Below are 13,600 nucleotides of genomic sequence, written 5' to 3' on the forward strand. Positions count from 1 at the left end.
CTAATATAATTAGAGAACTAAACCAAGTAAGTGTTATGCAGTGAGCATGAAGCTAGTAGAACTGGACCATAGTAGATGTTGACATCATTACTATAGTCAATGGTTCTAATTATACTTCAAGTCCTTGATGAAACTTCCTCTTGGCAGAGAATAACATATTGAATACTGGAAGTTGACTTCATTTCTTCCTCCTCGGGACTAATCTATTTTACTATGTAGGATGTCCCGATCTAATAGTGGGTCATCCAAATCGGTATCAAAGATATACAATGAGAACAACTACTGATCTTGATTTGTGTTTTTCTTTATATAATTTGTCTTTCTTTCTTTCTTTCTTTCTTTCTTACACTAAGCCTGCACAACTAAACCATGTTTAGTGACTTTTCCTGATGTGAAGACCAGTCTCAAAAGAAATAGAATGACATCAATATTCTTCAAACATGGAAGCTATCATAGCAGGACTTTGTAAATAAATGTACTCATGGGAATGAAGATTAAAAAGGTAAGAAGAACAGAAGACAACTTTACATTTTCAAGAAGAAACAAAAACAAAAAAATCACAGATGATTAATTAAAATACTAATGCCCCATGGACAAGCACTACATTGGATAAGGTACACGAAGAACAATGTGCTTAAACAGTGTAAATGGGGGGGGGGAGTTTTACTACTCGCAAAGGACAGCAGAACGACGCTACCTAAAATTCTAAGTCAAAAACTGATTCCAATTCATTGCTACTACAAAACTAAGTTAAAAGCATATCCTGATCATAGACCATGTTTTCTAATTACTCAAACTTTCTGGCTTCTACATTGCAATTAAATGACTTTCCCAAAAAAACACGCCATCAAATTGAATATCAAAATGGAAACTCTGGGTAAATATCAATCATTCAGTTGTCTATACCAATTCATCAGTTCATTCGTATGAGCAAGCCAAAGCAATTATTTATAAAACTTAAACTTGTGCTTATGTACGTTGCAGGGAAATCGAGTTCATGTGTCATCTAGGGTGGTGAGTGACATACCTCTATTGTCTTTATATACCTCTACTCCTTCAAAAGACAACAACCTACAAATACAAACTACTTGTAACACATTCAGTCTTACAACATATTTTTCCCTTGCAGAATTATAACAAGTTATCATGCGTTGCATTAGGAGGATTGACAGCAGAGTGCCTTTCATTCTGATACTCTGAAGGAATCTTTAACGATGTGGAACAGATAGAAACATTATTCAAATCTTTGGGTTTCACATGGGCTGAAACGGATCTTCAAATTAAATGGTATGTATTGAATACTCTTTCAATGTTAAGTCGGCATTACAATAAAACACTAAAACTAGCATCTGCTATGCCTTATGGAAATGATATTTACCTCAGCAGTCAATTTTCTTCCATTCTTCTTTTCGCTTTGTTCTTCCAGATAAGTTCTTTTTGCTGCTGCTGCTGCTGCGATCAACAATTGAATGAAAAAAATTCTTAGTTCTTTCTAGAAACCACTAAAAATTGCAAGACAACTCTTAATTAGTTTTATCTGAAACGAAACAGAATTCAATCTACTCTTTCAAATCCTAAACAAAGAAGTAGCTGATAATTGAAACAAACCTTAAAATAGGGTGTATGAACAAAGAGTAAAATCATGAGAACGAGTTAATGATTCAAAATACTCCGTCTTCCCTTTCGAAAATCAAACATGCAGATTATGAAATTAGTAGATAAATCAATCGAAATTCTCACAAGTTCACAACAAAATCAAACCTCAATTTACTCGTTAGGTGGAGACGGAGCTGAGTTTTAAGACGACTTTTGATGAAGATGGTATTGTTAGAAGAAAGAGTTTCGTTGAAAATTTCAATTGAGTGATTCTCCTGCTATATTTGGAGCAGAGTTTGATTTGGTAACAGGGAGAAAGGATTTCGACTTTGCTTCGATTTGGTTTTGAATCTTTTGATTTGGAAAAGAAAAGAGATATGGAAGTGAAAAAACCAACCTCACTTTTTACTCATGATATGTTTCAAAATTACGAACAAAATAGGCATGAGATGAAAACAATGCGAGGGTTACTCGGTCATTTGAGTATATTCGCGGGTAGGCGGGTAGGAAAGGATAATTTCGGGTTTCACCCGTCACCCTATCTATTTAATAGCGGGTAAGAAATCTCTAACCGTCGCCCTACCCGTTCAATGGCGGGTAGGATATGATACGGTTAAATCAGTGATAAGTAGGATAGAAATAACAGATATGGGTAGGGTATGTGCATCCCTAGTTTAGATGGAATAAAGTGGACCACAAGAACCTTAATTACTGACTGTGGCATTATTTTGAACTCTTTTCTCAGTTAGAAACAGGACCGTCGCTGAGCATAGGCCAACTAGGCGACATCCTAGGGCCCCCAAATCATAGGGGCCCCAAAATCCTATCTGTTTCCCATTAAGTAATCGACTTTTTTGTTCATTCTTTCCCTTTTTTATCTTTATGATATGATTTCCCATCTAGTTCACTATAATGTTTCTATGTCCTTATACTCAGGGGCGGAGCTGAGTGAGGACTAGGGAGGACAACTACAATGTGACTATTTTAGGCTTAGAAATTTTAGGATTTTCATAATTGTCTCTCTGGATTTTACAAATTTACTATAATATGCTTCATTTGTGTAACTATTTGCATACATTTTAAAGTTTCCTATAATAAATTCTAGCACTAGGCTTACATACTATAAGGTTCTATGAAGTATTGATTATATTTTGTGGAGTCTTGAAGTAAGTTTTGTTCCTTTTATCGCAAAAGACCCTAAAGTTTTCGGGCGGCTTCCGACCGCCATTAGTGTTATCTTCCCTTTTATATATTTGTCCCCCCAAGTTGGAAAGTCTGGATCCGCCACTGCTTATCTATCTTACAAAAACAAATAATTTTTGTCAAATCCGACGGTTACAATTGGGATTTTTATTGCGACACAGCCACCATTTGCTCTCAAAGTCTCCCGGATTCGAAAGACAAATCATGGCCGAAAATGAAGCCGCCTTTTAAGCCCTCATCCAACGTTCCATAATTTTTCATGCGCTTAAATTTCTCTTCCGTTACAAATCCTCATCGCACCAATAAATTAGGGTTTTCTTCTCAAACCCATTTCGCTCTTTGGACTTTATCTCCTCATGCAGCCAAGCTAACGAAATTTCAGGGCGAATATTCTCTAATCGTTTGGCCGTTATAGAAACCATTAACAACAACATTATTATTTGCTCTATTCAATCCTATTTACCCGGCTAATTAATAAATTTGATGCGTTACGTTTCTCTATTTCTTCAAGACTACTAAGTGAGTAGTAGCTTAGTTTGAATTAATTTATCTTTAATTTTTATTTGATCAGTTTTTATTTTTATTTTTATCGGAATTCTGCTTCTTCCATATTTTCAAATTCTTGAACCTGCCTATATTTGGATTCGTATCATTTTGATATTTCATTGTGGCCGACTTTTTCGATGCATATCATCTGTATATGTTCTTTCAGTTGTAGATCAATTGTATTGTAATCATTTTTATTTAGATTCCTGCCTATGTTTTGACCACTGAAAGAACATATACAAATGATGTTGTACCATAGAAAATCATCTGGAAGTTCGATCTGTCGCTAAGCCTTGGTGGAATATATTCCCCGAACAAGTTCACAATTCTTGGTGAGAAAATATCTTTAGCCCTGCTATCACTTCTCTGTTATTCCAATTGCGAATCCTAAGCATTTTGATGGCATCGGTTTCAATTTAGTCTCTTGGTTAACTTGATGTCACAGCAGTTTCATTTTCTTGGGGATCAATGATTCAATAAAAATGAAGCTCTAATTTCTTCTTAACCCAGGTATATATGACTCTGTATTTTTCAGTTGAGAGAATATTTCTAGATTTGAAAGCACGTGTGATCCCGAAGCAAGTTCATCATAGATTTATGATCTTTAAAAACTGAGCTTGATAGCATTACAGTTCCATGGTGGGAAGAGCTTCCTACACATTGGGTAATCGGATTTATGTTTCTTAGCTTATTTTTGTGTAATATGTATTGATTTAGTAAATAGAATTTGTGATTTGAGAAATGAATTTTTTTTTTTTTTTGTTTTCTTGGGGATTGGCAGGTAAATGTAAGCATTGCTATCTTTCCCATGTCGACGAAGTATAATGACGGGTTCTCTTCCACTGTTGTATTAACTAATTCAATCTTCTTTTTTCCGAGTTCACCTTTTCACATAGGTTAAATCTAAGTTTGTGGGCATCTAATTCTATATCAATCAATTGTAGTAAGTAGAATGGCTCTTCACTGGGAATTGTATTTACGAAGCGCAAAATTTCAAATTTGTACTAAGCTGTTAATGTCTTTTTGGTGCTATCATTTTACATATGGAGAATGGTAGACTGGTAGTATGACCATTGCCGTATTTGGAAATGTAATTTGCGTCTTCCAAAAGGAATTAAATTTGTAGGGTAATTTTGTTACGGTAGATTGTCTTGCAAAAAACCTTGAAACTAATGCTTATGGTAAAGAAATTTTCTTAGAGTTTTGTTTTTTTGGATCTTTAAATTTGTAGCTCTGCTAAAACAGCTCAGAATCTGCCAAAAATATGAATGCATACACTCAAATTAGGATCACAGTTCACATATTATTATGTGAAGTATATGTTTATTGTCGGCTTGATCTCCCGTAAAATGGCATGGAGCATATATCAGTTATAATTGATCACTGTCCTAATTTAATTCAATAACAATTTAATGAAGATTTTTGATGACTTTGTGCGACTTCATGCCCTGTGAAAAATTAGAGAATCATATTCAAGAGAAAGTTCTTCATGCATTGGTTGCTTTTCATTTGAAACTACTTCTGTTTTACCATTTCACTGATGAGCTATTTTGCATGTAGGAGGATCCTACTTCGAACCACTTTTGTGGAATTTGTATTTCTTCACGGTACAGAGACACAAGTTATTTATTAAGACTTTATAAAAATTGAAATATCCTGCTTGACTCGGTATGTAACTCCTCAATAATGTAAAGTCAACTGTCACACCTATGGTGATACTTTTTGTTTTGATTCGTATTATGATTTCTCTATGTCAATGTTAAAATTCACAGACTTACAACGCAAAGCGTTTTGATTTTGGATTAGCAAAAGGTGGTCCTATTGCCAATTTCTCTACAGCAAGAGAGAGTACTGGCTTTGACAAACAATTTTGAAGGTCCGTCGGACAAAAAATACGACATATAAGTATTCATACATAATCCCAATGCCATCCATGATTTTTAAGTACACTTGCATATAAATAATCTAAAACTACTATATTCCGTTTGGTTATGCAGCACTGAGTTGCTATGATGAAGCAGAATTACAACAGCACGTGACAAATCTGCTGCAGTAGAAGCTACAACAATTAGATATGTCCTCGGTTCCTCTTGCTACCGGGCATTCGAATGAAATTTCTAACAACGATACACCTTTAAGATTTTGACAATGGCATACAACAATATATGACAAGTATCATGTTAAGATGAAAGCTAGATCTTATATTGTATCGATTCATCCCACAATTCTGTTGTAGAATTGTGGGAACACTGTGATTAACAATTCACAATCTAAAGGACCTGAGATGTTATGTGTGAATCTACTGTTGTCTTGAATTGGTGCCGGAAGTTATAGACTTTGTTTGAGGTGGCATTTTCAACTCGATAAATAAGACTTAGCCCTTCCTGTGCATTTTCTGTGAAATACTCCAGTATTAGTATGGCACTACAAACCTATGATCACACGAAAATGCTCGGGCTAAATTTTAAAATAGAATCGACCTTTAGTCATGGTAACTATGATAATATCTAATAGAGTATATAAATGTGCAGTATGTCGTGGATCAGTTTTAGTATGTTTTACCATTTTGTATAATCAAATGAAGCCCACTTTCCCAAGGCTGCTAACGAGGGTATCATTTTTCTTGGATGTACCAATCCAAAGGCAAATGCTTTTCCATCCTATATGCATATCGGTATACCCAAACAAAACGGTACCCCATTAGCAGTCTTGATAATTATTTTCCCGTCATGAATCATGACTAAAACTTATCAATTTGAAAATTTTACAACCATAACTGTTACCGATCGTTCGGTTTCACCATTTTCGATTCACCTAGGGCACCTTAAAAGCCCACATACACTACCAACAAGAAACCCCAGAACTTTGGTATTGATGAGAAGAGCAGAAAAAAGATACTTGATTACGACAATATACCAAGTTTTGAAGGGAATCCAAGATGAATTGGATACCCTCATATTTTGTTCCCAAAGGAAAGCCACTGATTAAGCTAAACAAAAAAACAAAAATCAGAACACGGGGATTTTAAATAAAGTATAGGTGGGACGACAAAGTTACAAAATCGGAGAATAAACACATTGTGAAACAGGCTGGAGATACCAGTTTGCATGAACAAAAAGTGATGTAAGTTTTCAAAACCCTTCTTTGATTTAAATAGCTGTAATCATCTTCAGTGAAATCAAAGCGTATGTAATATCAGCAGTGCCGGAAGCAGGATTGAAAATCTAGGTGGGCTAAATAAATATTAGGCTAAAATCAAATTTTAGAGTGGGCTAAAAAAAATTCCAACCAAATTTGCCTTTCAAAATAAAAAATGGGTTGTATTTAGAATTTTTGGGATGGCTGGAGCACCCCCAATTCCGTCACTGAATATCAGTAACAACCAATGACTATTTATCGCGTGGTATATGCAATGACCATTACTATAAAATGTGTGTCTCAGCTAAGGAAAGGACAATGAATGGCAGTGGATGTTCTGAAACTCATACAACCCAAATGTCCAAAAGGTGAGAAGGAAGTTAGCAGAAAAAAATAAGAAATCGCCGCGACGACAAATATACAACCCTAATTTATGCAATGAACTACGATACTTACTCACACTTGGAAACCATCAACTGCTATGAGTGCAAACACAAAATCTCTTGCCGAAATTTTGACCGGGACACCCTCCGGGAAGGTCTAAGTCAAAAGCCGACAAATCTATAGCCATACTGATCAAGGACGTTGAAGAATATAGTGAAGAAATGAGATGACGATGTCCTCGAGAGAATATCCACGTTCCCGTGAGGATGAAAATGATGGAAAAGCCATGTTTCGTACATCACCTATATGCGTAACTAGTGATAATTCTTGGGGAAAAAAATATGAAAGAATGAATTTGAGGCTTCAACAAAATCTTGCGACGAAAATGACATGGAAAATTATTGGAATGGATCACTGGATCATATGGATAATGAACACAAGACGATAATATCAGCGATCAAGGAAGAATTTTGGGAGCGTATAATACATATATTGCTCATCTGGTGAAGATTCATGATAGTAGCGTGACTACAACATATATTACTATAAAAGACTATAAATCTTTTGAAACCACCAAAAAAAAAAATTAGATGGCATTAGGTTCAGTAATTACTCTTTATTACTTCTAATTTAAAATAAGTTTCTAATTATTTTACTTCGTACTGTGTATCAACAAGTTATTGATCGGCAACATTTTCATAATAGTGTTGCATGGACATATTGTATTACCAACAGATTAAATTTTTGGTCCCCATCTAAACTTAGGTGTGTTATCAATGCACAACACAGGAAAAAAATTACCGGACCAATTAATACATGCAACGAACAAACACCCGGGCCGTTACGGCACGGGTCATATCCTAATACTTACTACAATTTACAAGTGTTAGGGTTTCTCCTTCTATAATTAAAAAACAAGAACAAAGATTTTCGCCAATGAAATCAAAGTAAATTTTATCATTTGACTTTTGAATTCTTCTATCTGGATTCCACTTCCAAACTTTTAATTCAAAAATCCGCTGCCTCAAAAAGAAAGAAATCAACAATTCAATTTAGTTGTTGTGTATGAATATGGTGCAAGTGCTTCAGAAAAAACAAAAGTTAAGTTAGGTGATCGGCAAACAACCAATTTTACAGTTTCTTATATCAACTTGAAAATTATCTAAGGCATAATATGGGTCCTGATATATTAACGGGCATGACTTATATGCAGAATAGAAACCTTTTGAAGAAATGTAAAAAAAATTGTTGATTACTTAAAAGATATGGAAAACTGCTATCTCAATGTATGTCATGCAAAATTTTATTGAACATTCTAGCAACAATTGGCTTGTCCAAACACAGTTTTGAAATTGATAGTGGATAAAGTTATTTTGTATGATTTCGATTCGAAAAGGACAGGAATATCGATCTTTGTAAGATAAGGTGTTTTTTCGATTTTTTTAGACATCTTTTCGGGGCCAATTTTATCATTTAATTATCAAAGGAGAGAAAAAAAAATTTGTCTTACAGAGGCCCCGTTTCTCTAACTTCCCCTAGAACTTCCATATAGTTTGCTACGACCCTGGATGGAAATTCACTCATGTGCCTAGGAGTGTAAACCATGTTGCACACAAACTTGCAAAACATGGAATAGAGTCTCATTCTCTAGAGGAATGGTCTTCCCCTCTCCCTGCTTGGGTATTACCGTGTACCCAAATGGATGAATCTCTGTAATTCTCCTCTTTTTTAATAAAATTTTCACCTTTCGTATTAGAAAAAAAACTGCATACCGGTAAATTAATACTTTTCTAAAGTATCTTGTTATAAGGGCGGTATGGTTTATTAGAGGGACGGCAGTGTGATAATAGTGTCCCTCTAGTTGGTTAGGAGGTGTCCAAATGGTTTTGTAATTTGTCTAGATTATTTTTCCCATGTTTTAACCTAAATCAATGCTAAATTGAAAATCTGTTTTCTTTCTTCTTCTCTTCTCCTCCCATCAACCGTAACCTCCATTAAAACTCAAAATTTCATCGTCCTCGATTAATCAGCGATTCAAAAATTAATCAAGTATAATGACTTTATGAGGTATGTTATGAAAAACCCAGTTAGGGTTTAGTTTATTTTGTTCGGTTTAAGTTTAATTTCTATCAGAAATTAGGGTTTTAGGTGAAAATTGAAATTTAAATTTCTGGGTTTATGTGAGTTACGGTTGATTTTAACTCTGTTACGAACCGTAACTGGAGAATTTGATGTTGTTACGGTTGGTAATAGTTCAATTACCAACCATATGTTCTTATATCTGAGAATTTTTTCAGTTACGGTTGGTAACCATTTTTATTTACCAACCGTAACTGGTTTTACAATTGGGTTTTCCCCAAATTTAACCAGTTACGGTTGGTAGTTCATCTTTTACGAACCGTAACTATGAATTACGGTTGGTAATTTTTTCAGATGATTGAGCAATGTGTTGGTACTATCTCTACTTGTATCATGCTAAATGGTTCTCCAGGTGATGTTTTCTCTCCTCAAAGAGGACTCAGACAAGGATATCCCTTGTCTCCTTATCTGTTTATTCTTTGTATGAAAACTTTCTCTAGGTCCTTACTTCAAGCTGAACATAATAATCTGATTCATTATATCAAAATAAATGAGTATTGTCCTGCAATTTCTCACTTGTTTTTTGCAGATGACTGTCTGATATTTGCAAAAGCATATAATAAAGAAGCTAGGAACCTTATGAACATCATTGATAAATTTAGCACCTTCTCTGGTCAGTCTATCAATTATCAAAAATCAGGTATTGCATTTAGCAAGGGTGTGCCTAATCAGCTAAAAAATGAGATCTCTAACATCCTTAATATTAAGAAATTAGCTATAAATGATAACTACTTGGGTGTTCCCTTACTGTTACAGAGAAACAAAACCCAGTCTTTTAGGCCTCTTTTAGACATGTATGGAGATAGATTATCTTGTTGGCAAACCAAATTCCTAAATTATCCTGGTAGAACTGTCCTGGTCCAATCTGTGCTTAGTAGTCTCCCCTCTCACCATTTGTCTGTGTTCCCTATTCCTAAAACCATTACAGATAAGATGGATTTTATCCAAATGAGATTTTGGTGGAACAAGAAACAAGGAAAAAAAGGTTGTTATTTCAAAAAAATGGAAAGGAATAGCTCAGCCTAGAGATTTGGGTGTTTTGAACATTAAACAATCTGAGATTATGAACTTAACTTTACTTGCTAAACTGGCTTGGAGATTACTCCACTCTCAATATGCTTTATGGTTTAAAATTATGAAAAGGAAATATTTTCCTCTGTCTAATACTCTTAATGATTCTCTTTCTGTGCATGGTTCTTGGATTTGGAATGGTATTTGTAGGGGTATAAAAATCATTAAGAAATATGTTGTGTGGGATGTTGGAGATGGCTCTGATATTCAAATATGGAAACATATATGGATACCCTCTATTTCTAGCAATGTTCCAAGTCATTTTAGCTCCACTAATATGATAACTGTTTCCCAACTTATTGATGATGATACTAAGTCCTGGAATTTACAGACTCTAAATGCTCTATTTGATAATCATACTGTGAATGCCATTATTAGTATCAGGATTCCATTTAGTGGAAAGGACTGTCTTAGATGGTAACCTAATGGGAGTTTTTCTGTGAAATCAACTTATAGTAGAAATCAAGAAGAAGGAATTAGTAACACTGTCCCTATCTCCTGGAAACATTTCTGGAAAACAAGACTCCCTAAAAATGTCCTCCATTTCCTGTGGAGATGTTTACAGCACTGTCTCCCCCTAGGAGTAAATCTGTCTAGACACTGTAACAATGTGAAATCTAGTTGTCCTTTCTGTAGCCAACACATTGAAAGCATGAAACATTTATTCATTGATTGTACTTTCTCTAGGATTGTGTGGAGTTCTGCTAACCCTTCTCTCATGAGTACTATCAGTAATGTGGTTTCGTTTCAGGATTGGATAATCTCTCTATTCCAGGTAAGTAATACAACTAATAATGATATTGTTCTTCAATTGTCTGCTTTTATTATGTGGCACATCTGGAAATGTAGGTGTAAGAAGGTTTTTGAGGCCTATCAAGAAACCCAAAGTGAAGTAGTTTACTTGATCAAGTCAGAATATAGTACATGGAACAATTTTCTTAGTACTAATTCTACTCCTGTTGTTTCAAATATAAGACCAGCTATGTCAAGATGGAAAAAGCCTGATAATCCCTATATGAAAATCAATTGGGATGCCGCATTTGATGAAGTAACTAAAAATGTAGGCATTGGACTAATCAGTAGGTCTTTTGCAGGTGTCACAGATGGAGCTAGATACTGCAGGGATAAAGCATTAGACCCAGAACAGGCTGAAGCAAAGGCGCAACTCGATGCTGCATTGTGGGGTGGATCAAAAGGATACCAGAATGTGCACTTGGAGGGAGTCTGCTTAAATGTTGTTAATGCTTTAAATGGTAGTTTAGATTAGGGCTGAACAACGGGTAGGGTGGGTAGGATATGGCCCATTTCTCCACCCTACCCGTTGAATGGCGGGTAAGAAAAAGTTACCCGCCACCCTACCCGCCATTAAACAGGTAAGACCCTACCCTGCCCATTTAATAGCGGGTCGGATGACGGGTATAATCGTCTTTTTTTCCTTTTTGGTCTGGCTTGATTATGTACAATAAAACTTCAAAATGAAGAAAAATCTTGCACGAAAGCTAGTCTAGCTAAATATGTACCCAATGGTACTGCCAATCTAACTAGGTAAAAATGAATAAACAAAAGCATCCTGCTAGGCACAAAGCCATTTGTACTCTCAAGAAACAAGAGTTCTATTCTGTTCAGAAGCGACCATGAATCCCATCATAACTCCATGTTCTTCACGTAACTTTGTTCTTCATATAACAGTATCATCACCAAAAGCTCTTCATATGAAATTCTTCTTCAATCATCATCTACGATGATGGAATCACCAAATAAATCTGCATAACAACAAATAAAGTGAGAACAATAAACAGAAAAAAGACATTAAATTGGAAAATTAGGAGAAAGGGAATGATTTTCTTGTAAAATGTAGATTTATTCTCATTACAAAAATAGCAAGTTGACATCATTACTTAATATTCTTATTGTCCTACAGAGTCATATTTAACTAATATAATTAGAGAACTAAACCAAGTAAGTGTTATGCAGTGAGCATGAAGCTAGTAGAACTGGACCATAGTAGATGTTGACATCATTACTATAGTCAATGGTTCTAATTATACTTCAAGTCCTTGATGAAACTTCCTCTTGGCAGAGAATAACATATTGAATACTGGAAGTTGACTTCATTTCTTCCTCCTCGGGACTAATCTATTTTACTATGTAGGATGTCCCGATCTAATAGTGGGTCATCCAAATCGGTATCAAAGATATACAATGAGAACAACTACTGATCTTGATTTGTGTTTTTCTTATATATAATTTGTCTTTCTTTCTTTCTTTCTTTCTTTCTTTCTTTCTTACACTAAGCCTGCACAACTAAACCATGTTTAGTGACTTTTCCTGATGTGAAGACCAGTCTCAAAAGAAATAGAATGACATCAATATTCTTCAAACATGGAAGCTATCATAGCAGGACTTTGTAAATAAATGTACTCATGGGAATGAAGATTAAAAAGGTAAGAAGAACAAGACAACTTTACATTTTCAAGAAGAAACAAAAACAAAAAAATCACAGATGATTAATTAAAATACTAATGCCCCATGGACAAGCACTACATTGGATAAGGTACACAAAGAACAATGTGCTTAAACAGTGTAAATGGGGGGGGGGGAGTTTTACTACTCGCAAAGGACAGCAGAACGACGCTACCTAAAATTCTAAGTCAAAAACTGATTCCAATTCGTTGCTACTACAAAACTAAGTTAAAAGCATATCCTGATCATAGACCATGTTTTCTAATTACTCAAACTTTCTGGCTTCTACATTGCAATTAAATGACTTTCCCAAAAAAACACGCCATCAAATTGAATATCAAAATGGAAACTCTGGGTAAATATCAATCATTCAGTTGTCTATACCAATTCATCAGTTCATTCGTATGAGCAAGCCAAAGCAATTATTTATAAAACTTAAACTTGTGCTTATGTACGTTGCAGGGAAATCGAGTTCATGTGTCATCTAGGGTGGTGAGTGACATACCTCTATTGTCTTTATATACCTCTACTCCTTCAAAAGACAACAACCTACAAATACAAACTACTTGTAACACATTCAGTCTTACAACATATTTTTCCCTTGCAGAATTATAACAAGTTATCATGCGTTGCATTAGGAGGATTGACAGCAGAGTGCCTTTCATTCTGATACTCTGAAGGAATCTTTAACGATGTGGAACAGATAGAAACATTATTCAAATCTTTGGGTTTCACATGGGCTGAAACGGATCTTCAAATTAAATGGTATGTATTGAATACTCTTTCAATGTTAAGTCGGCATTACAATAAAACACTAAAAACTAGCATCTGCTATGCCTTATGGAAATGATATTTACCTCAGCAGTCAATTTTCTTCCATTCTTCTTTTCGCTTTGTTCTTCCAGATAAGTTCTTTTTGCTGCTGCTGCTGCTGCGATCAACAATTGAATGAAAAAAATTCTTAGTTCTTTCTAGAAACCACTAAAAATTGCAAGACAACTCTTAATTAGTTTTAGCTGAAACGAAACGACATCTACTCTTTCAATCTAAACAAGAAGTA

The 13,600-nt window shown here is 34.9% G+C and overlaps 1 protein-coding gene and 1 long non-coding RNA gene across 3 annotated transcripts; both read left to right on the top strand.

Moving 5' to 3' along the window:
* Positions 1-3,101: 3,101 nt before the first annotated feature.
* On the top strand, positions 3,102-5,655 carry LOC113353702. Of its 2 annotated transcripts, XR_003361471.1 has the most exons (7): positions 3,102-3,318; positions 3,605-3,677; positions 3,881-4,009; positions 4,127-4,288; positions 4,906-5,013; positions 5,118-5,221; positions 5,343-5,653. It is a non-coding gene; the product is annotated as an uncharacterized LOC113353702 (long non-coding RNA). The 2 variants fall into 2 exon arrangements; XR_003361470.1 differs by lacking the exons at positions 3,102-3,318; positions 3,605-3,677 and having other exon boundaries at positions 3,688-4,009; positions 5,343-5,655.
* Positions 5,656-9,300: 3,645 nt separating this feature from the next.
* On the top strand, positions 9,301-11,344 carry LOC113351597. The gene is made up of 3 exons (XM_026595550.1): positions 9,301-9,800; positions 10,228-10,494; positions 10,765-11,344. The coding sequence occupies exons 1-3, from the start codon at positions 9,301-9,303 to the stop codon at positions 11,342-11,344; spliced, it is 1,347 nt and encodes a 448-aa protein (XP_026451335.1).
* Positions 11,345-13,600: the final 2,256 nt, after the last annotated feature.

Source organism: Papaver somniferum, chromosome 2, assembly GCF_003573695.1.
Source record: "Papaver somniferum cultivar HN1 chromosome 2, ASM357369v1, whole genome shotgun sequence".
NCBI lineage: Eukaryota > Viridiplantae > Streptophyta > Magnoliopsida > Ranunculales > Papaveraceae > Papaver > Papaver somniferum.